The sequence below is a fragment of the Mustela nigripes genome, chromosome 1 (assembly GCF_022355385.1).
Source record: "Mustela nigripes isolate SB6536 chromosome 1, MUSNIG.SB6536, whole genome shotgun sequence".
NCBI lineage: Eukaryota > Metazoa > Chordata > Mammalia > Carnivora > Mustelidae > Mustela > Mustela nigripes.
Genome location: NC_081557.1, coordinates 171,912,784 through 171,933,905, shown reverse-complemented (window position 1 = coordinate 171,933,905; position 21,122 = coordinate 171,912,784). Strand labels below are relative to the sequence as shown.

The following is a 21,122-nucleotide window of genomic DNA, read 5'->3' as shown; positions in this document are numbered from 1 at the left end:
CCACAAAATCCCACCGAATTCAAAAGAAAGAGTTGTGTGCTGGCCCAAAGTGATCTAGCAAACTGCTGTGCAACCAGAGTTTTGAGGAAACATGGTCACTTCGTGCACAATAAGAATCCAATCCAAATGCATCTCTCCAAGGCTCTGAGGCATTTCAATCCAGCCCAGCCACTCGCATAGCTCCTATATAGTTTAACTATTGTGTCTGCACTTCCATGAGACTCAGAAAAACATTCAGGATCCAGATGAAGACAGCCACTCACCTGGCTCCAGAGAGGAGAACTGGCTAACATCTGCTGCCTCGCCGTCCTTGAGGGTCACGGGTTGACTTCCATTCCTGAGATTTTGGTGTTCCTTTATCACCACAAACTGCAGAGAACACAAGGGAGGGAAGGAGAGAGAGGACCTTGCTATAATTCATCAGTGATCTCAACATACATGGAGCCAAAGTTTATGGATTCATTAAGTTCATTGTATGGAAGGTGAAAGCCGAAAGGAAGGCCCTGTAAAATTTCTTTCTCTTGCTAATGAAAGATTCTGTTTTCAATTAGGAGCCTTATGTCGATAAAGGCAAATGGGCACTATCAATACTTAACTGGAGAATCTATTCTAATTCTAGAATCCCAACTTTTGGATCATGGATCCCAACGATCCCACCATTTTACTTTAAGCATTCCAAGAATCCCTTAGATTCCCTAATTCTAAGCATCACCCCAAGACCAGACAAATAAGATCTCATATATGTATGCACTCCAACTTTTCAAATATGTGTGTGTTTTTAGTTAATGAAGTTCATTTAAACATGCTACCAAGTTCTTGGTAATTTGGGGTTCTACTATTAGTAGAACTACTATTTTGCAGGGATCCTCAAAATGCTTTTTCATCGTTGAACACCTTAGAAACAAGAATTCTAAAAGGCAGGCCCAGAAAGGTTCAGCATTTCTCTTTGGTCAAAAAATTAATTATTTTTGTCCTTATTGTACTATCTGCGATTGTTGGGCACTTGCAATGCAGGCTGAGCAGAGTTCACTGGCTCTCACTTACACTAGATAGATTTGATATTAAAATAGACCAATAAAAAAAATAGATCAATGCTATAAGTTAACTCATGCCCTTGAACAAAGAGTACAATTTGCAAAGTCTTTCCTCACCAATCAGTAATCCAGCAGAGGGACTGCCCTAAGATTTTAGCTGATCATGCTCACTGTCGGTTCAGAGATGGCCCCTCCCCAGGAGGAGCCCATAACTCAGAAGTACAATAAGAAAAATGGAATAGAAAAAGAAAAAGAAAACCTCCCTGGTCATATTTCTCTTTGAGAAAATTATAGGAAGAATAACGACTGGAGTCAATTAGGAAGAGAAATGTTGGCAAATCCCATGAACATGTGTTTTCATTTTCTTATTTTCCACAATGCTAATTATCCTTCACTGCTTTCTCTCCCTTAATGGTCTCCCTGCAGCAACATATTGCCAAATCAATACACAACTCACTGTTTCAGGGCACATACCCATTATTTCTGACTAAAGTCAAAATCCAGCCCTCTGCGGGGCAAATTTTCCAGCCACATGTTTTTCTGCCAGAAGAACTGAGGTCCTAGAATCCTAGGCTGAGATGAGAAAGGCAGCTGATGGAACCAGATTTGGTTCTGCTGCTTTTCCTGCTGGTTCAGATGCTTGGCTGTCGCCCACTCCCACTGTATCTGCAGCAGCAGCTGGTGTGGGTGACAGTTACGGTGGACCGTTAGGACGGCCAGGGGGACTGAGCTCAGCAGCCCGAGGCCTTCTGCCATAGCTCTGAGCCAACAAGCTGCTAATGACAGTGGCAACTGTTTTAGGTTTTTTAAAAACTAGATACAGATTGTTTCTCCCTCCTTTCCATGATTTCAATACCATGAATTAAACTTGCTACTCAAAACCTGAATGAAACACCCTATAGACCAATAGGTGCAGTATATGTCATTTAGAAGTCCACGGTCATGAGGGCTCAAAGAACTGAGGACATTCTTTAGGTAAGTCCATCCAGGAGCACACATTTAGGGAATGCAAAGATACAGAAGGGATCTCAGAGGTCCTGTAATCCAAACCCCTAGGTGTCCTGAAGAAGAAACAGGATTTTCAGTGACTTGCTGAAGATTAAGACGGCCAGTTAAGAGGAGGGTCAGGCTAGACTTCACATTTCTTATTTGATTTTTGTATTTTAAGTTTTTGTGGTTTAAGTTTCAGCCAGAAAACAAGTATACGCTGATGCCTCTAAGAGGCGGGATCAGCGATGACCTGCTAGGCAGAAGCATGGCCCTGGGGCAGCTACTCTTGGGGTGGGGGAGGGGAAGCACAGAGGGGAGGTGGTTTGGGAAGGAAACAAACACTGCCTCTGTCCCTCCAAAACAGCTCCCTAAGAACCTTTTCCCTACTAGCTCACAGGTTTCAATCCCCATGGATCTGCCATATATCCCAGCCTCTTGTGCAATACATGCCGCACATCATACCAGCGGCATGCACTGAACCACTCAAGTTGTCCCTGACAGGTGTCTGGAAATGGAAATCCCAACAGTTTCAAGGGAGCTTAGCCTAGCTCGAGCTAGCCCTATTCAGTTTCAAGATCAGTTACTGAAGTGGGTAATTTATGAAGCATTTTGAACTTCCCAATCACTGTGCTTTTTGGCAAACGTATAGGTTTGCCAGATAAAATACAAGACATCCAGTTAAATTTGAATTTAAATTTCAGCCTTCACTGAAAGTATGAATTTAGCTAGGCATCCTGTATTTTTATTTGCTACATCTGGCAACTATTTGCTGCTGAAATTTAGACATTTAAAATGTATGTGAAGAAAAGAAATCTTAAGAAAAAGATTTCTTTTTCTTAAGTAGATAAGAGCATCTACTGTATTTCACTAAAATAAATTAATGAACAAACAAACCGCCATAGGAGAAATCACAAGGGGAAAAAAAAGGAAAGAAAGGTAGAGCACAATCTTGGGCTTTTAAGTCATCCATTTGAAAGAGACTACCCAATAACTGGGAAGGACGTCTCACATAACCCATAAAAATGGAAATTATAAGAAGAAGCTACAGGATAGAAGAAAAATAATGAGAAAAAATGAACTGGGGTCCATATGAACTCAATTTTTTGCTTCATGTACTTTGGTCACATTACCCAAGGCTGGGGACAGGAGGCCATCCTAGCCTGGCTGTCTGTAGGCTTGCTACTGCTACCTTCTCTGTTCGACTCTTCATAAGGATTCTTTAAATTTTTTGATGGCAGCTTCTTAGTCCTGCAATAAAGCCAAAATGTGAGACAATTTCAAAACAAAACACAACCAGTAGCCCACTCAGTGAAGGTCAAGGACAACTGCTTTTGCCACTGAAATGTAGGTACTTAAAATGCCTAAGAGAGAAATATCAAGAAAACTAGGAGCACAACTTTGGGTTTTCTAAGCATTCTTTTCTGCACAACTTTCCAGATACTTCACTTTTTCCAAGGTTCTGTGAGATGCCTGGGCTCGTCCCACTAGTTCGGTGCCCTCTCCTACTCAAAGGCATCAGACACAAGAACACACAGAGAGGAGGACCCAAGAGAATACTATCTCATGTTGCCAAGCTAGGAAGTAGAATAGGTCTCTTGCCTCCAAATCTAGCTTTATAAATACTTATTTGTTTGACAAACACAAAGAACAAAGTCTATAGAGGTCATGGTGTCATGCATTGAGGGAAAGGGGAGTAAAGGGAGGGAGAGGTAATATGAAGCCAGGATCCCTGTCCCCAGAGCTGTAGTCTCTAGAGGGAAAGGCAGGTACATGATATATTGAGCAGCCAATTAACGGAAGGCAATGAAGTAAATATGGTGGTGAAGACCGCTAGCCAGCCTCAAGATTCCTAAAACAGTGCGGCTATCTTGGGCAGGTAGCAGCTAAGTCAGTGCTGCTATGTTGGGCAGGTGGCAGCTAAGGGAATGTGACCCTCTGGCAAATAGGCCTGCCAGGATATCTGACCAACGGTAGTAAGGACGGTAAGCACTGCTGTGAAAACCATTCTAAGGAACTGTGAGTTCTTGCAATGGATGCTGAGAGAGTATATGTTGTACTGTTCTTAATCAAAGGCATCAGGGAAAATATTCAATCAAGTAGCTAATAGAAACAGTTCCAAGTTGCAAAATAACAAAGTTATAGTTTGTGACAGAACACTTCCTGTGGATTTTCTTACAAGTAGGTCCTTCCAAGAAATCAAACTCTTTGAAGTAATAATATTACAACATTTAAAAAATTACTTCATTCCACAATCTTGAAAGATATACAAGACAAAGAGTGTCAAATGCTCAGTCTGGCCAAGACAGGCAAGGAGTGCTACAAAAGGAGGAAATAACTGATTTGAACTTTTTAAAGAAAATCGTTCAACACACCTAACAGCAACTCAAGACTAGAGCTATATTTATTGGTATACTTTAGTGACATGGCAATATTTAAACTAGCTATTTTAATTTGATCTTCTCAGAATCAACACATAAAAGTGCTTGAATGCAGTCAAACACGCAGCTGAAAATTTGCAGAGGGATAAGCTGGAAAGAGTGCTGATGAGGCTTTTTTGTTTGTTTGGGTTTTTTGTTTTGTTTTGTTTTGTTTTGTTTTTGAAGAAATGTTCTTATCACTTTTGATTTTAGGGATACAGGGATCAGAAGCTAAACTTGTTCTGATTTGTATATAAAGTCTACACTAACCCACTAAGCTGGTCTTTGAATTCCAAGTCCAAAAAGACAGCAAACTGACAAGAGCTTTCAATCCAGAGCTCTGAAGAACAGCAACAGAACATAAAACTTACTTACTACGTAATAACCCACAGAATAAGAAAAAGTACTTAATAATTATGACACACATGAACTTGACTTTCTTGCTTCCATTTTTTCTACACTGTTTGCCAAGTATCTACTTTTCTTTTGGCATTTTGTTCAATAGGATAAATCTTGGTTACTTAATATTCTTCCTACAAATCCAACACCAGGCTAAAAAGTGAAATGGTTACTGTTGGACCTCTGAATTAAAAATCTCAAGTTTGTGCTTGAGAACCTTGTCTCTCAAGGTGTAAAATGGTTCAGAACATCTCAGACTTGGAGGGACACATGACCGCTCATAGAAAGTCATCATCATGGTAACACACTGATCATTAAGTCCCATTTGCCAGTTCTACGCTGAACTCTTTACTTAAATTAACTCAATTAGTTTTACAGTAAGTCGAGGTAAGTATAGTTTTTTGTTCCCGTTTTATAACAAAGGAAATTAATGAATACAAAGGTTAAATAACATGCCTGGTGTTCCTTAAGCATGACTGGGACTTGTCCCTGGGTGGTGTGATTCTAGAGCTCACGCTCTTAACCACAATGCTAGGATACAGTGGGATCTCAGAGAAGCAGGTCTTGGATCAAACGCTGAAATTCTCCATAATACATGCCATTTGCCACCTGAGTGGTTGAGTAGCCCTGGCAAATGTGCTTGATTTTCCTCTGCAGATGGTGGTGTAGGTCTTCCCTACAATTCCAGGAATTAATGCCATAGGTTAAGTGGGTCATAGGTTCTTCAAGATTAAAATGATGAGACTGAGGGCACCTGGGTGGCTCAGTGGGTCAAGCCACTGTCTTCGGCTCAGGTCATGATCTCAGGGTCCTGGGATCGAGTCCTGCATCAGGCTCTCTGCTCAGCAGGGGGCCTGCTTCCCTCCCTCTCTCTCTCTGCCTGCCTCTCCGTCTACTTGTGATCTCTCTCTGTCAAATAAATAAATAAAATCTTTAAAAAAAAAAATGATGAGACTGAATTAGGTAATTCTACAAAGTTCCCCTCTGCCCAAATGTGTTATGACTCAATAATTTTGTACAGCACAAACTCTAACAGCACATACAACGACTGGAAAAGATGAAGATGAAGTTCTTTGCAAGAAAATGGAAAATGATCCCTTCACCTTAATGTAGTAATCTTTTAATTAAATGTATAAATATTTTTGCTCCACAGTTTTTAACTTTTACCTTGAAATTACTGAAAACACAAACCCCAAGTGAGAGAAAGTAATGATTCTTTGAACAGGAGTTAATACTTTGTAGTAAATCGACTGAGTGGAAGGCAGCCACGCAAAATTACTTACCCAGCCTATGGGGGGGAGCAGGTGATGCATAGAAGAAAAAAAGATAGAATACAAAAATGCATTATGCTCAGTAACAACCCCATAGGGGTGCCTGAGTGGATCAGTCAGTTAAGTGTCTGCCTTCGGCTCAGGTCATGATCCCTGGGTCCTGGGATGGAGCCCTGCATCCGGCTCCCTGCTCAGCAGGAAGCTGGCTTCTCCCTCTTCCACCCCCTGCTTGTGTTCCCTCCCTCTCTGTCAAAAAAATAAAATCGCTTAAAAAAAAAAAAAAAACCATAAACAATGTAGATATACTGACAAAGACCAGAACCAAACAAGGAAAAGCAAAACCACTGAGGCTTCAGAGCAGTGAAATCCTTAGTCATTGCTTGTTTTCCTTTTCACTGTCAGTCCCCCCCTTTAAACAAATGTAGCAAGTGTGTAGAAGTTCATCTCGAGGAGGCAGGCATTCCCTGGGGAGGTGGTAGAGAGAGGCTGAAAATGCCAAGGGAAAGACAAAGTCACCTGTAGCAGTGAGCCCCCCAGAGCCCCAGCAGCAGCAGCAAGAAGAGCCCCACCACGCAGACGGCCACCACCGTGATTTGCCGCTGCCTCCCCTGGCCTGCGTGGCGCAGTTCCCATCTCAAGTCTCGGTGCTGACAGCGCTCCCCGACGTAGCCGAAGACACAGCTGTAACAACACACAAACAGAGGTCAGCGCTAAGCCCTGGCCAGAAACGCTTATGTATTTTCAGATTCCATATCCTGCTGTCTTTCAACCTCTGCATTTCCAGACTCAGCTCTTTGGGAGCATATGGAAAATCCATCAGGGGTCAGCTGAAAGCTCTCTGATTTACAAGTTAATGCAGCATGGACTTCCCCCTTTGGTCTGTTTGCCCTGGGATTGATAAGGAATTATTTGCATCCCGCCTTTATAAGGCATTGCAGAACATTGATTAAAGATCAGCTTCTGTTCGGCTAAAATCCTGAGGAGCTACCTTTAAGACCAACACAAAGCAACTCTGCCCTAAGAGCCATGAGAGTTTTTGAACAAATGTTTGGCCAGATTGCAGAGAGTATAGGTCAAAGGAAGGAAGAATTTGAAGGCAGAGTCCCTCACTAGAGACCAGACTTGTAAAAGAATATGCAGTCTCTGAACAGGAAGGACAGCCACGTCAGCCAAGGAAACCCTTTTCTTAAAAAATAAACAAACAAACAAATAAATAAATAAATAGATATATATCATCACTGGCCCAAAGGGAAAAGGTCTCGGTGGCGACCCATGAATGTTTGAATACTTTCTTCAAAGGAGAAAAAAACTAAATGGAATATAAGGGGCTTTCATGGTGTTTCATGCGTGAAACTGTAAGGAGCATCACCAGCCACCACCACACAGGGTGACTGCATAGATAAAAGTAAATGAAACAATGCTGCCATCTACTGGAAACATATACTTCCAGAAATTATGGGAGCTTGGGTACAATTGTATTCTATTACCCTTCACAGGAGCATAAACTTCAAAAATACCCTCTTAAGTATTTTGAGCTGCTCACTTGTTAGGAATTTCCTCCCAGCTCAGCCCTGGCTCAACCTCCATCTGCACCTCACTGCAAAAGGACCCAGAGGAATGAATGCCAGGGAATGGAAACAGGTCCCCACAGTGGGAAGAGACAGCAAGGGAAAAAGCATGAGATAAAGCTGCAGAAGATCTCAGTCCTAGTCCCAGTTCTACCTTGAGTTGGTCGTAAGAGCACTGGAAAGTCACTTTAGGAGAGAAGAAGAAACTAGCGTTTGTTAAGCACTCTTTGTATCAGACTCTGTGTAGGCACTTTTACCCATTTTCCTTTCAATAGCAGATTCCCATTTTACAGATGAGAAAAGTAAGACTCAAAGGAGTTAAGTAATTTGTACCAGGTTATACAGCAGATGAATGGCAGCGATTTGGTTGGTTGGTTGGTTGCTTGCTTGGTTGAATATATCTGACACACAATGTTATATCAGTTTCAGGAGTACGATATAACCGTGTGACAAGTTTATGCATTCTGCTCTGCTCACAAGTGTAGCCGCCATCTGTCCCCACATATCACTATTACAGTATCACTGACGCTACCCCTTATGCTATGTCTTTTATTCCTGTGACTCATCATTCCATAACTAGAAGACTGTATCTCCTACTCCCATTCACCCATTCTCCCCCCCCCCCCCCCCCCCCGCCCACCCATCAGTTTGTTTTCTGTATTTACAGGTCTGATTCTGCCTCTTTTTTGTTTATTCATTTTTTAAGATTCCATATAGGAGTGAAATTATATGGTATTTGTCTGTCTCAGTCTGACTTATTTCACTTAGCATAATACATTCTAGGTCCATCCATGTTGTCTCAAATGGTACATCTCATCCTTTTTTTGTAGCTGCACAATATTCCATCACACACACACACACACACACACACACACACGTGTCTTCCTTATCAATTCACATATCAGTGGACACTTCAGTTATTTCTATACCGAGGGCTATTATAAGTAATTCTGCAATAAACACAGGGGTGTACCTATCTTTTTGAATTAGTGTTTTCCTTTTCTTTGGGTAAATACCCAATAGAATTACTGGATAATATGGTATTTTTATTTTTAACTTTTTGAGGAAATTCCATACAGTTTTCCATGGTGGCTATATCAATTTATCTTTCTACCCACAATGTGTGAGGACTCCTTTTTCTCCACATCCTTTCCAATACTTATTACTTTTTGTCTTTTTGCTCTTAGCCAGTGAATGGCAGGTTCGATCCAAATGGTTTTCTGATTTCAAAGCTTGTGTTCTTTCTACTACATCGGGCTACTTCCAAAAAGGGTTTTAAGCTCTAACACCACTGAAAAGCTATTCTTCTAGAACACATCATGAAAGAGATGACAGGATCTGAGTGTAGGAAGTATAAAAGGACCATCAAGTTATTCCAGGCTTTCCTGGATACTGTTTTAATTTTAGCTATCTTTGGTTATAGTCATTATCAATACCTAGCAGCTACTTGTAACCTGTTAGATATTAATCTCAGAGACTTTAGGGTCTCAAGGAATATGTCAGTCACATGTGCAAGAGTCCTGGGGAGCAAAAGCAAGCTGTAGTATCAGGGCCTCTCTGAGCCATACATGGCCCAAACCAGTCAGCCAACATTTCACATAGATGGGTCCTCCCTACTAGTTCTTTGGGTTATCAACTACTTTGGTTAAACCAAGCAAAAGATTTCTGGGTTTATTTATTCCAATAAATTATTCAAATCTGAGTTTAGTTGGTCAAATAATTTCAAGAAATTCTGAAGGAAGGTCAAGACTTCACATTGTGTTGTGCTGTGATCAAGAACTGAGGGCTAGAGTATATAACATTTCTCAGACTGATTTGGCCACACAACTCTTTTCTCATGCAACCTTTCACAGCACTGGTGTTGGGGCCGCTTGGTCTCAAGAAGACCTGGCCAGAAGTGTGTGGGCTGGTTCAAAGCCAAACCAGAATGAATAAGAATCTCCTGTTAGCTCAGGAGGTTTGGTCTTCTGAGAATGTCAGGACCAGGGAACCTTTGAGGAAGATGTGGGGCATGGGGACTTCAGTTCTCACATTCTCTGCACCCCAGATAGCCAGGGGATCTCTGTATATGGAGGGGTCTTCCAATGCCTTCAAGCAAGGAAAGAAGAACAGCCCTTTATAAACCTTCTCACGGTATTGAGAGCACTCTGCAGAATGATGCCGATCAAGTGTTTCTAATAAAAGTTAGAGCTGGGGGCGCGTGGGTGGCTCAGTGGGTTAAGCCGCTGCCTTCGGCTCAGGTCATGATCTCGGGGTCCTGGGATCGAGTCCCACATCGGGCTCTCTGCTCAGCAGGGAGCCTGCTTCCTTCTCTCTCTCTCTGCCTGCCTCTCAGTGTACTTGTAATTTCTCTCTGTCAAATAAATAAATAAAATCTTTAAAAAAAAAAAAGTTAGAGCTGGTGAGCATTCCTAGAGATGTGTCATGACAGAATTTTAAAAATACAAAGTGAAGTCATCAAGGCGAAAGGAGGAAAGCGTTGGATGTCTGATTAAACATTTGTTTTTGAATTTTACATTTTTATTAAATGTAAAATTCAAAAACAAAGTTACGACCTAGACTAGTGGGACCTCTGGTGATATTTTAAATATTGCTTTTGATTAAAGGTCCTTAAATATGAGTGTTATCTGTAGTTTAATTGTCATTTTGTAGCAACTCATGTTTAAAACATTATCAGGGAATAAGATATTTTCATCAGGATTTAATGACAGAAAGAAAAGCAATGTACTAAAGAGTTCATAAATCATTTAATGAATCGATGTTATCAGGTCAAGTGAAAATAATCTACTAAATGCAATTCATAATTGTGAAGTACCCTTCACACTATTGTAATGTCTCTTATAATTTAAAGTTTAAGTATCATAGAGAAAAATAAACCACAATCTAATAAAGTAGGACATTTATTTCATAATTTCATTATTTTGGATAATAAGGAATGATGAACATGAAAAAATTGATTCTTATTATCAAAATCAAGGACAACTATTGTGAAGATTGGATTTATCTTAGGGTGGGAAATTACAGCATGCAAATATGAACATGAGGGTAGAATTCTATGAGATTTAAGTCAGTTTCACTAACAGTCATGAGCATTTTTCATCACTTTTGTCTGGCTGATGTGATTTATAATGCAAGGCCATTCACTTTGTCACAGAATACAACTTGTTCTTCTAACAATTTAGACTATGTTTCTGCTGATTATTATTCATAAAATAATAAAAGCCTTTAAGCTTATAGCTTCTATTCATGAGGATCAGAATATTTTATCACTTATTCCTCAGGCAGAGAAAATGATCAGTGAGTCAGTAGTCTAGCCACAGGGGACCCATTTATTCTTCAGGACCTACCAGTTCCCTCTGATTGACTTGAAAATATGAAATCCACTAAAAGTAAAATTTGATGCAGAACTAGATATTGCTTCCAAGGAAGTGTTTTCTGAGTAAGTACGGTGGGAGGACCTACAGTTTCAGGTCACCCTCAAATCTACTTTTCAGCTGACGGTCCCCACTGCGAAACTGTCATGGGGACAAAAAAAGGAACAAACAGAAGCAGGGGCCACTTCCAGCAATTGTTACTAAGCAACTATTAGAAACTGAAGAAAAATTAGAAAAATTTAGAATTAAAAAATTTAGAATTAGAAAAATTAGAATTAGAAACTGAAGAAAAATAATTGTTTTCCATTTTCGAAAGTTGAGGGTAAGAAGTCCAATGTGTATATATAATCTTTTTGTAAATTCAGAAACATATTGTGGATGTTGTCCACACATGCGGCAGGAAATAAATCCAAGTTTCAAGGAACTCGTTCACAAACCTAAGTTTTCAGCCAGAACGAGAGGTTTCAGCCCCAGACTGTACCAGTAGCAACATTAAGTTAAGAGGGAAAATCACCAGTTCTTTAAATGTATATTTATATACGCAAGGAGGGTGCAGTATGTACATAGACACACACACACACACACACACACAATTTATATACGTGTGTTTATATGGTTTTCCCTAGCAAAAACCCAATTATAGAAAAAATCTCCTTGATATGAATTTTATGAATTATCTAAAAGTTATGAACTTCAGTCCCATATCTCTGTGCCATCACAAAGACAGCTTGACTTACTTGCATGCATATCTGTCAACTGCTTCAATGTACATACACACACCGTTATGGAGGCAGTAGCCGTCATAGGATGGGGGGCATTCCAGGAAACCATTTCTCACAGAATGGTGGCCGTCCTCCATGAGATGAGAAGGGGGGGTAGAGTCTACAAGAATCAAAGACATTACTTTCACTTTCTGAAGCGATTAGGTCTTCCAGGGATCAATATTCAGAACTAGTCTTTGTGACCAATTTGTGATCTAGTGCCTTTTAGTGACAAGAACTCAGAAGCAACTCCAGTTTTCATTTTCCTAACCAGACTTCATGTCATTCACCATGAAGCCAGCCATTCTTTCTGAGCTTCAGAAAGCATATTGGAGGCAAGCAAGGAAATAGTCAATTCTAAATGACTTCATGAATCCCGAGTCACTGGTCTTTTACCAGTGACCAGTCACTTACCCCCAGTATCCTGGAAGCCTCAAAAATTTCTCCCACACAATGCTTTCTTCTAAAAATGATGTAAATATCAGAGGAGCCCTCAAAAACCAGACTGGTAAGTCTGACAGAATAGAAACTCTACTGTAACAGAGGGAATGTCAAAATGGCAAAGTTCCTTTTATTTTTTTTTTTAAAGATTTTATTTATTTATTTGACAGACAGAGATCACAAATAGGCAGAGCATCTGGCAGAGAGAGAGAGGGGGAAGCAAGGATCCCCGCTGAGCAGGGAGCCCGATGTGGGACTCAATCCCAGTGTCCTCAGACCATGACCCGAGCTGAAGGCAGAGGCTTAATCCACTGAGCCACCCAGCCATCCCTCGAAGTCCCTTTTATTGAATGGTTGTCTGCTCTTTAAAAGGAAATCATTACGGTGTGTAGCTACATAAATATTAGCAGTCTCTCAATACCTTTAAGAAGAGCAAATTATCTGAGAAAAATAATGTGTTAAAAAAAAAGAGACCCAAGTAAGTCCTGAAATTTCCTTTCTTAAGATGTTTTGTGCTTGCAGAGCAGAGACAGGTGAATTGCTGGGAGTGGTGGTGAAAGAGACCCCAATCCTGGTTTCCAGGGTTGAGGTGAAGCCAGCTCCCCTTCTAGGGTACAGATTGTGAGAAGATATTGCCATTTGGGGAGAGCCTCAAGAAAGCAGAAGTTGACCATTAACATTAAAAAAAAAAAAAAAAGAGAGAGAGAGAGAGCTAAAGTTCTAATTCAGATCAAGAAATACTAATGTTTTAAGGTAATATTTGAAAAGCTTTAAAAGTGATTCAAAATGCTAAGGGTCCAGACATCTTTCCTGACCTGACCTGACCTGCAAAGTTTTTCCAGCAGCCCCAGAAATCAATATCACAAATTAAGACATTGGTCTCATAGTTAAAGAGAACCACCTGCATTCCCACCTTTTGAATTGTAAGTAATAAGAAAGGAATTTCTTCCAGATGTTATTAAATTAAGAAAACTTGACTACTACACATTCCCAAGCTCAGCATCCACCTAATCAGGAACGTAAACTCACCAGCCCGGTTGAATCGAATAATTTCTAGACTCTTCAGAGCAAATACATTGGGGTATAGAATTTTCCAGAATTAAGTCCCTTCCTTGGCCCTAGACCACCCACCAACCTACCAGTGCATATCCACCCAGGTTCAGACAGGCTGCCGGCACACATACAGGTGTAGTTTCCCTCCGTATTTGTACAGGTGGCATTTTCCCCACAGGTGTGCCTGCCCAATTGGCATTCGTTAATATCTGCCAGAAACAAGGGAGTAGGGAAGAGAAAAGTGAGGTGCAGAAGAGGACAAAGGGTTATATTATTGGAAAAGCCAACATTCTGGGAAGGGAACAGCTTCAACCTCTCCCATGCTGCACACTCTCAGACCCTCTGTATTTTTTTATTAAAAACTATATTATGAATGCTGGACACAAGGATGAAGTGGGTCCCTCAGCTGCCTGCCCATTCAGGTGCTCTTAACTCCTGAAATAAGGCTGAGTGTTTTCTCAGTGCTTGGGAGGAAAGGAGACATCCCAACATGCAGTTCAGTGGGAAGGTTGGAGATTGGTAAACCAGCTCTAGGCAAACATTTAGAAAATAAGATCCTGAAGATTCGTTCTTAACTTTTGCCAATAGACATCCAGTCATTGATATATATTTAGAGCATGTAAGACATTTCTGCTTTTTTTCTGCATAAACATAAATTAAGTCAACCCTTTCTTTCCCAACTACTACTGTTTTCTTTCTCAATTACCACCAGCCTAACATTTAAATCTTTCTTCTCCTCAATTTTACATTACTATAAGACAGCCTCCCCACATTCCCTGCATACCATTTCTCCCCCACTCTACTCCTAAACACGGCGCCAGATTAACATCCTAAAGCACATCTCCCATCACTGCACCCCTTGACTCAACCGCTCCCTTACCCAGAGCTGAGCTGCCCAATATGGTAGCCATCACCCTCTGTATGTGAGTATGTGTGGGTGTGTGAGCACCTGAACTGCGACTGGTCTACAATGACATATGCTGTAAGTGTAAAACACTTAGCAGATTTTGAAGACTTAGTAATAAAATAAGAAAGAATGTAAAATATGGTATAGTGCAAAAAAAAGTGAATTTTGGATCACTGAAAAAAATAAAATTTAAAAAATATCTCAATGATTTTTATATTGATTACATATTAAAATGTTAATATCTTGGATATGTTGGGCTTAATAAAATAAAAATTAATTTCACCTATTTCTTTGTACTTTTTGTAATGGAGCTATTTGAAAATTTAAAATTATATAGGTAACATATATTATAGTTCTATTAGATAGGGTTGGTCTAGAGAAATAAAACCCTAATGACCCTCAACTTCTAGTCTTCTACATATGTAATGCAACCCACCTGTTATGAACTGAATTGTATCTCCCCCCAAATCTCTATATTGAAGTTCCAACCCCCCACATGACTATATTTAGAGATGGGGCCTTCAAGGAAGTAATTAAAGTTAAATGAGGTTGTAAGGGTGAGGCCCTAATCCAATAGGATTGAAGTTCTTATAAGGAAAAAAAGAGACACCAGGTCCCCCATCCCCAAACCACAGCAGAAAGGCCGTCTAGTTCACATACCTATACTTAGTACTCATGTAGGCCATTGTCTATGCCCCAGATAGACCCGTCATATGTTCGTACCTGGAATGCTCCCCATTCCTTCTCATTTCTGCCTAATGAAAATTTCCTCATGCCCCAATGTCCATGCACAGCGATCCTTCCTTCACGAAGTTTTCTTAATACCTCAAACAGATTTTCTTCCTGTTGGGAACTTTCACTGTAGTTTTTACTTCTCTCATAATGCACACCCCCCTTCACCACTTATCACAGCTCCCTGTCTCTCAGGTCCTACTCTTCTCGCAAGCAAGCACTACCTTCATCATTCTGCTCTTCCTCGCACTTCCGGGCACTATGTCTCTGCACTGAGAGTTGCCAAATAAATATTTGTCACATTGGACTGCTATCCCAAATGACTCAAAATGAGTCTTTTTTTTTTTTTTACGTACTTCCTACTATAATTTCTATGAAATCTCTATAACCTCTTTATCTCTGTAATCTCTCTTTCTCTGTAATTTTATAATCTCTGTGAACCTTGAGAGACAGAGCTTCTCCAAGAACTAGGAACAAAGGTATACTCTTGGTCAAGAAACACAACCACTCCTAAGAATAAGAATAACTTATTATTTTTATGTGGCATTTATTATGTTCCAAGCACAATGTAAAGCACTCTATCTACATATATCTGGAAGAAGGAAGGAAAGAAGGAGGGCGGGAGAGTGAGGCAGAGATAGCAGGGGAGGAAGAGGGGAAGGAACACAGAGAGGGAGAAAGAGAGAGAGAGAGAGAACAGGAATCAGCCCATTCTTCCCTGTGGCCTGAGGACTCCTTGCCCCAGGCAGGCTGCGCCATGATACCCTGTTGCCCGTTCACTGCTGGAAGGAAATAGGTTAGTAATACAGAATCCGGAGTTTAAGGAGTTTAAACATCCAAAAGGCATACCTTCTTTCCTCTTCAAAGTAAATTAAATATAAAGCCTGTTTGTCTAAATTATCTATGAGCCTGATTAATTAGAGCAGTGACATTTTCTTGACTGACAGCCAACTATGTGCTTAAAAGACTATTTACAAATGACTGTGGACTCCACAAAACTAATCTGATAAAGGTCTGATTTAAACCAGCCAGCTCCAAAAACACTTGGTAGTCGTGACTGATGGTTCATATTTAACCTCAGCATGTGGGAGAAAGCAGTATTATTTCAGTCTCTTATCAGGTCATCTGCCCCTCACCATGAAAAGATCTGCATGTTTTCAGAAGGCAAAGAAAATACTGTTAGAGACATGTGAAAGCCCTGTTAAACTCCAGGTAAGCACTTCATGGGGTTAGGGTGGCTTCAGGCAGGTCCCTACCTGTGGGTGCTGCTATGTTCCTGACACCTGACATGGCATGAGACAGCCATTAAGTGAGCTCCCAACCCAGAAGCCACACCCAGACCTTGGCAGAGGACGGTGATTATGAAAGACATCTTAATCACTCCTTCCTTGTATCAGAATGTCAGTGGCTTGCATCTCCCGTCTACTGACACTCCTCCAGAGCTGTCCCGTGAGCCCTTTCACAGAACCACTCCCCCCTTTCCTTTATGCCCAGAGCAGGGACTTCCAACAAGCCTCCCTTAGCTCTGCAGTTCACCGCGGCTCACCTGCAAAATCCAGGGATAACGAAAATGCTGTACGACTCCCCGCCATGATGGCTTGAGGTGTGGAGTATTAATGGGCACTGGCGTCACTCAACTCCAGAGAAAGAATGAGAAAGGCAGAGGGACCCACAACCTCTGCAGCATCTTGAAGCTGACTAGTCCCATCCTAGCACAAGGGCACAAACTTGACTGTTCATCCAGAATCGACCTATGTCAGTTTGAACAGCTCACGTAACTTCTCTTTGAGTGTTAACATGGGTGGCACTTATATTATACCCTGTCGTTTCTTGACCCACCACACCCACAGCATTTCCCCATCCTCAGAGGCCTGCCTCTGGCCTCCTCCCTTGGCACACATGCTCTCTTACCAAGACAGTGAATCCCATCGCCTTGGTAGCCTTCTGAGCACCGGCAGACATAGCCACCTTCGGTATTGACGCACTGAGAGGAGGTGGGAGGACAAACAGTGATGCCCGTCTCACATTCATCTATATCTGCGGGCAAAATGATTAGTGAAATATGTAGACAATCCTGGCATTAAATGAGAATCATGGGAAAAACAGAAGTATAAGCATTCATACAACCAATCACTCAACCGCTTTCAGATACTGTTTGCAAATGTAATGCAAACTCCGTAGCTTGGTCTTAAAGTTCACGTCCAAACCAATTTTTACAGCTTGTTTAGGTGTCTGCTTAGCTAAGTGTATGTAAATACATCACATTGGGCCAGGGTTGCAGATGATAAAAACTGAGATTCTTACAATAATCACTAACTTAAAATTTCAAGGCACTCAATGTAATATGGAAACCTATCCAGCACAACCAATTTATTCAACTTAAACTTAAGACCTCAGCTTTTAGGGGAGGAAATTTGTGTTCTTATTGTAACTGGTGAATTTATAAATTTGACTCAAGCTCAAATTCATGCTTCTAAAACTAATTATAAAATTTTCTCCTTAATATCAACTGCATATATCATGTAATTATAATATAACAACATACTATATGTTTCATATTTTCTAGATATGCTGTTCATTATCATTTTAGCTAATATGAACTAATTTATTCTATCCTGATGATTACATAAATCCTCTGGAGATTTTGAATCAGTATTATCTGAAAGAATGTTTCTGGTTCCCTATTTTCCAGATACATGTATTGGCCTTTGCTCTTACCAAAACATACTTTTCCATCCCCAGTAAATCCTGTCAAGCATTGACATGTTGCATTTTCTCCCTCGGAAACACACTGAGCCTGTGAACTGCATCCCACAGGACCACAGTCATCAGCGTCTGCAAAGAGCAAGAACCCCATCAGATTATTTGCAGGCCTTAGAGGAAAAATGGGTTTGAATGTTTTGGGTTCTACAGAACATTCTAGCACTTCCTTCCTGAGTCCTGGGACAGGTTAACCTCCAAAGAGAAACAATTAGTTGACCTCTAAACTATATCTATATTAAAGGGTCCACAAGCTATATGCTCCCATTTATATGCTTTCAGTAAATCTTTAGTCTTAAAGATCTATTGGTATTCAAAGAACCTTGTGTGAACTTGTTTATAACTTTTTAAAAAGCATTTGCAAACTTGAACTATAAAATTTCCAGGAGTAATAGGCTCAAATATCAAAAGTTTTATTGTTTGAGAATTCTCAACCATTAGGACATACAATAGGGGTCAATATATTCTTATGCCCCCAGAAGACACAGACTAATATTTAACAAGTAGATCTGGGTACCAACATGGCAGAGATACAAAAAATAAGAATTTATTACAATGATACAAGATGCAATAAAAAGATTTATTGTCAATTTACTAAAATTATGTCTCATATATGAGAATATGTATGACACAATGTATGGTTATTGTCAAGATTTATGCAATGACTTGCAAACCTCAAGGCACTTTTACAAAGTCATGAACCATATAAACTAAAAGCTGTAAATGGATCGTTTCATTTCATAGTCCATTGAAATGCAAATGCCCCGGGGGACAGAGCTGCATGTTGAGCCATAAACATGAGCAAGTTTTTTTTTTTCCTTTTGACTACTTATGTATATAATCATTCTCCAAATGCCGCAGTTGGAGTTGGGGGGATCTGACCTACCACAGCAGGATATAAACTATCATCTCTCTATTCACTGGTAAGTTTGCTTACCTGAATACAGAAGAGGTAAAAGAAGTCCTCTAAACTTGCCCATAAATTAAAGAAAGATGATCACAGGAGGATTCAGGTCCCATGTAAATGCACACATTAGGTCATTGCATTTGATTTGCTTGGCTATTTGAATGAGATTTCTCATGCAGGAACACATGCCCTTCATTCTTGCTTGGTCATCTCCTGTCACTCATGACTCTTCAAGATGGATAAGTTCAGACTAAATCAATTATCCATTTGATTTGGCATTTATTTGGAAGACTAGCTCTCAAGTCACTAGGCTGCTCAGTGTATGGTGGACAAGATCCAATTACCCAAGACATTTTAAATCAGTTGCAGAATTGCCTTAAATTAGAATATAATTCAGGATTTATTTGGTAACTTGCAAACCGCAAGGCAGCTTTTGCATAATGAAAAGCACTGGATATGCTGTTGGGGGCTGGGGGATGGGCTAGAGCCAAAGTTCTTTTTGACACAAGCTGGCTCTGGAAGGAATAAGTGCCTGGGCTTCACAGCCCTCTTCTGCAAAATACAGGTGACATTTTTTTGTCCAGTCTACTTCAAATGATAATTGTAAGGACTGAGGAAAAAAATGATTTAAAAAAAACTGAGAATAATAAATTTTATACATATGTAAATAAGGATGATAAAGAAGAAGAGTATTGTGACAGTCTGAATTAGAATTAGCCTTATGACATTAGAAAAAGAATCCAGGGCCTATTAGTTAAACTACTAAAATTAATTTTTTAAAAAGTACCTATCACACACTAGATCCTAATATGAGCCAAAAATACAGTGATGGAGAATACAGACAGGGCCTCTGCTGTCTTGTATGATTAGTTATTGAAGTACAGGTGTGATACACACTATCAAGAAACAACACCAGGTTCTCAGGGTTTTGGGGTTTTTTTGTTTGTTTTTTAAAGATTTTATTTATTTATTTCACAGACAGAGATGACAAGTAGGCAGAGAGTCAGGCAGAGAGAGAGGAGGAAGCAGGCTCCCCACTGAGCAGAGAGCCTGATACGGGGCTCGATCCCAGGGCCCGATCATGACCTGAGCCGAAGGCAGAGGCTTAAACCACTGAACCACCCAGGGCCCCACAACACCAGGTTCTAAGGGAGATGAAATAACTCTCATCTCCCACTTAGGAGACTAGGAAAAGCTTCTAAGTGGGATCTGAAGCTAAGATCTGGATACATACGACTTGGATGGGTGTAGAAAGAGTGCTGTGGGCTAGGAACACACCATCTATCTGTTACAGGCAAAGCCCGTGCGACTGAAGCCAGCCAGAGAAAGTCCAGGACAAAAAGGCCCACACAGAGGCTGGTGAAGTATATAAGGACTGATTCAGACAGCACCCAACAGGCCACGTTCAGAATTTCACATTTTATTCATGAACCTAGAAAAACTCATTATTTTAGTAAACTTGACAAGGAAATCTTATGATTGAATTTCTTTGCCTTGTTGTAGACAGATCTACTTGCTACATAGCAGTCTGTATGTCTTTGGGGAATAAGAATATATTGATCCTAACCTAAAATCTATTCTAGAGTTTTCAAATTCATTTTTAGCATAGATACTTTGTTTAAATGAAGTCTCACTACAAAATACAAATATGAGCCCTTAGCCTACCACCACTAGAACTAAAACTTTATAGACTAAGACAAAATAGAACACAGTTCAGATATGGAAAGAGGAGGCAGTTCTCACAAAGACAGTCATTTCCATCTATTTTGCACAAGGTAGAGTATAGTCTCAGGTATGAAGGCAAATACAGCCTTTAATACAGTATGTGTTTTCCAAATATTTGGGTATCTTATCACTCCACTATCCCACCCATGTGCCTAATTTACTATCTCTCATTACCTTGGTCTTTGAGTCTCCCAAACATTAGTCTTTCAAAACGTGCTCTGTGAACATTTAGGGATTCTTAGCAACTTTGAAATGGTTCTCAATACTGCTAATATTTATTTATATTGTTTTATCCCATCATTTATTTTTCTTGACTTCAGACTGTGACCTTGTAGAACAGGTCTGTGTTTAGCTCATCATCGTATCCCTAGTGCTTAGCACAGCATGTAGCAAATAAATAATCACTAAATGAGTAATATTCCTAATGTGCTAGTGTTTTCTAGGCTTTATCTGGATATGAATTAATTATTTGGCCATAATTTTCAAAAATCTTTGGTAAAGTCATTACCTTAATATATCTTAGTCTAGGTTTCAAATCTGTAAAGTGATGGCTTGTAGTCAGAATCAAATTAGAGGGGTGCCTGTGTGGTTCAGTCAGTTAAGCTTCTGACTCTTGGTTTTGGCTCAGGTCATGATCTTGGGGTTGTGAGATCGGGCTCTGTGCTCAACAGGGAGTCTGCTTGAGATTCTCTCTCCTCTCCCTCTCCCTCTGCCACTCCCCAATCCCCTCTCAAATACATAAAGAAATCTTTTTTTTTTTTTAATCAATTTAGAGGGAAAGTA

General features: G+C 40.2%; 1 protein-coding gene across 1 annotated transcript in view; it reads right to left on the bottom strand.

Annotated features, from left to right (window-relative positions):
- The window catches only part of EGF (epidermal growth factor), a 97,757-nt gene that overhangs the window by 3,307 nt on the left and 73,328 nt on the right, over nt 1-21,122 (bottom strand). Inside the window, exons 17-23 of the mRNA XM_059377287.1 lie at nt 17,666-17,782; nt 16,859-16,984; nt 13,395-13,517; nt 11,791-11,935; nt 6,628-6,792; nt 3,155-3,272; nt 264-369 (exon numbers count right to left, since the gene is read on the bottom strand). Of these exons, the coding sequence (XP_059233270.1) occupies nt 264-369; nt 3,155-3,272; nt 6,628-6,792; nt 11,791-11,935; nt 13,395-13,517; nt 16,859-16,984; nt 17,666-17,782 (900 nt within the window). The remainder of the gene's footprint in view (nt 1-263; nt 370-3,154; nt 3,273-6,627; nt 6,793-11,790; nt 11,936-13,394; nt 13,518-16,858; nt 16,985-17,665; nt 17,783-21,122) is intronic.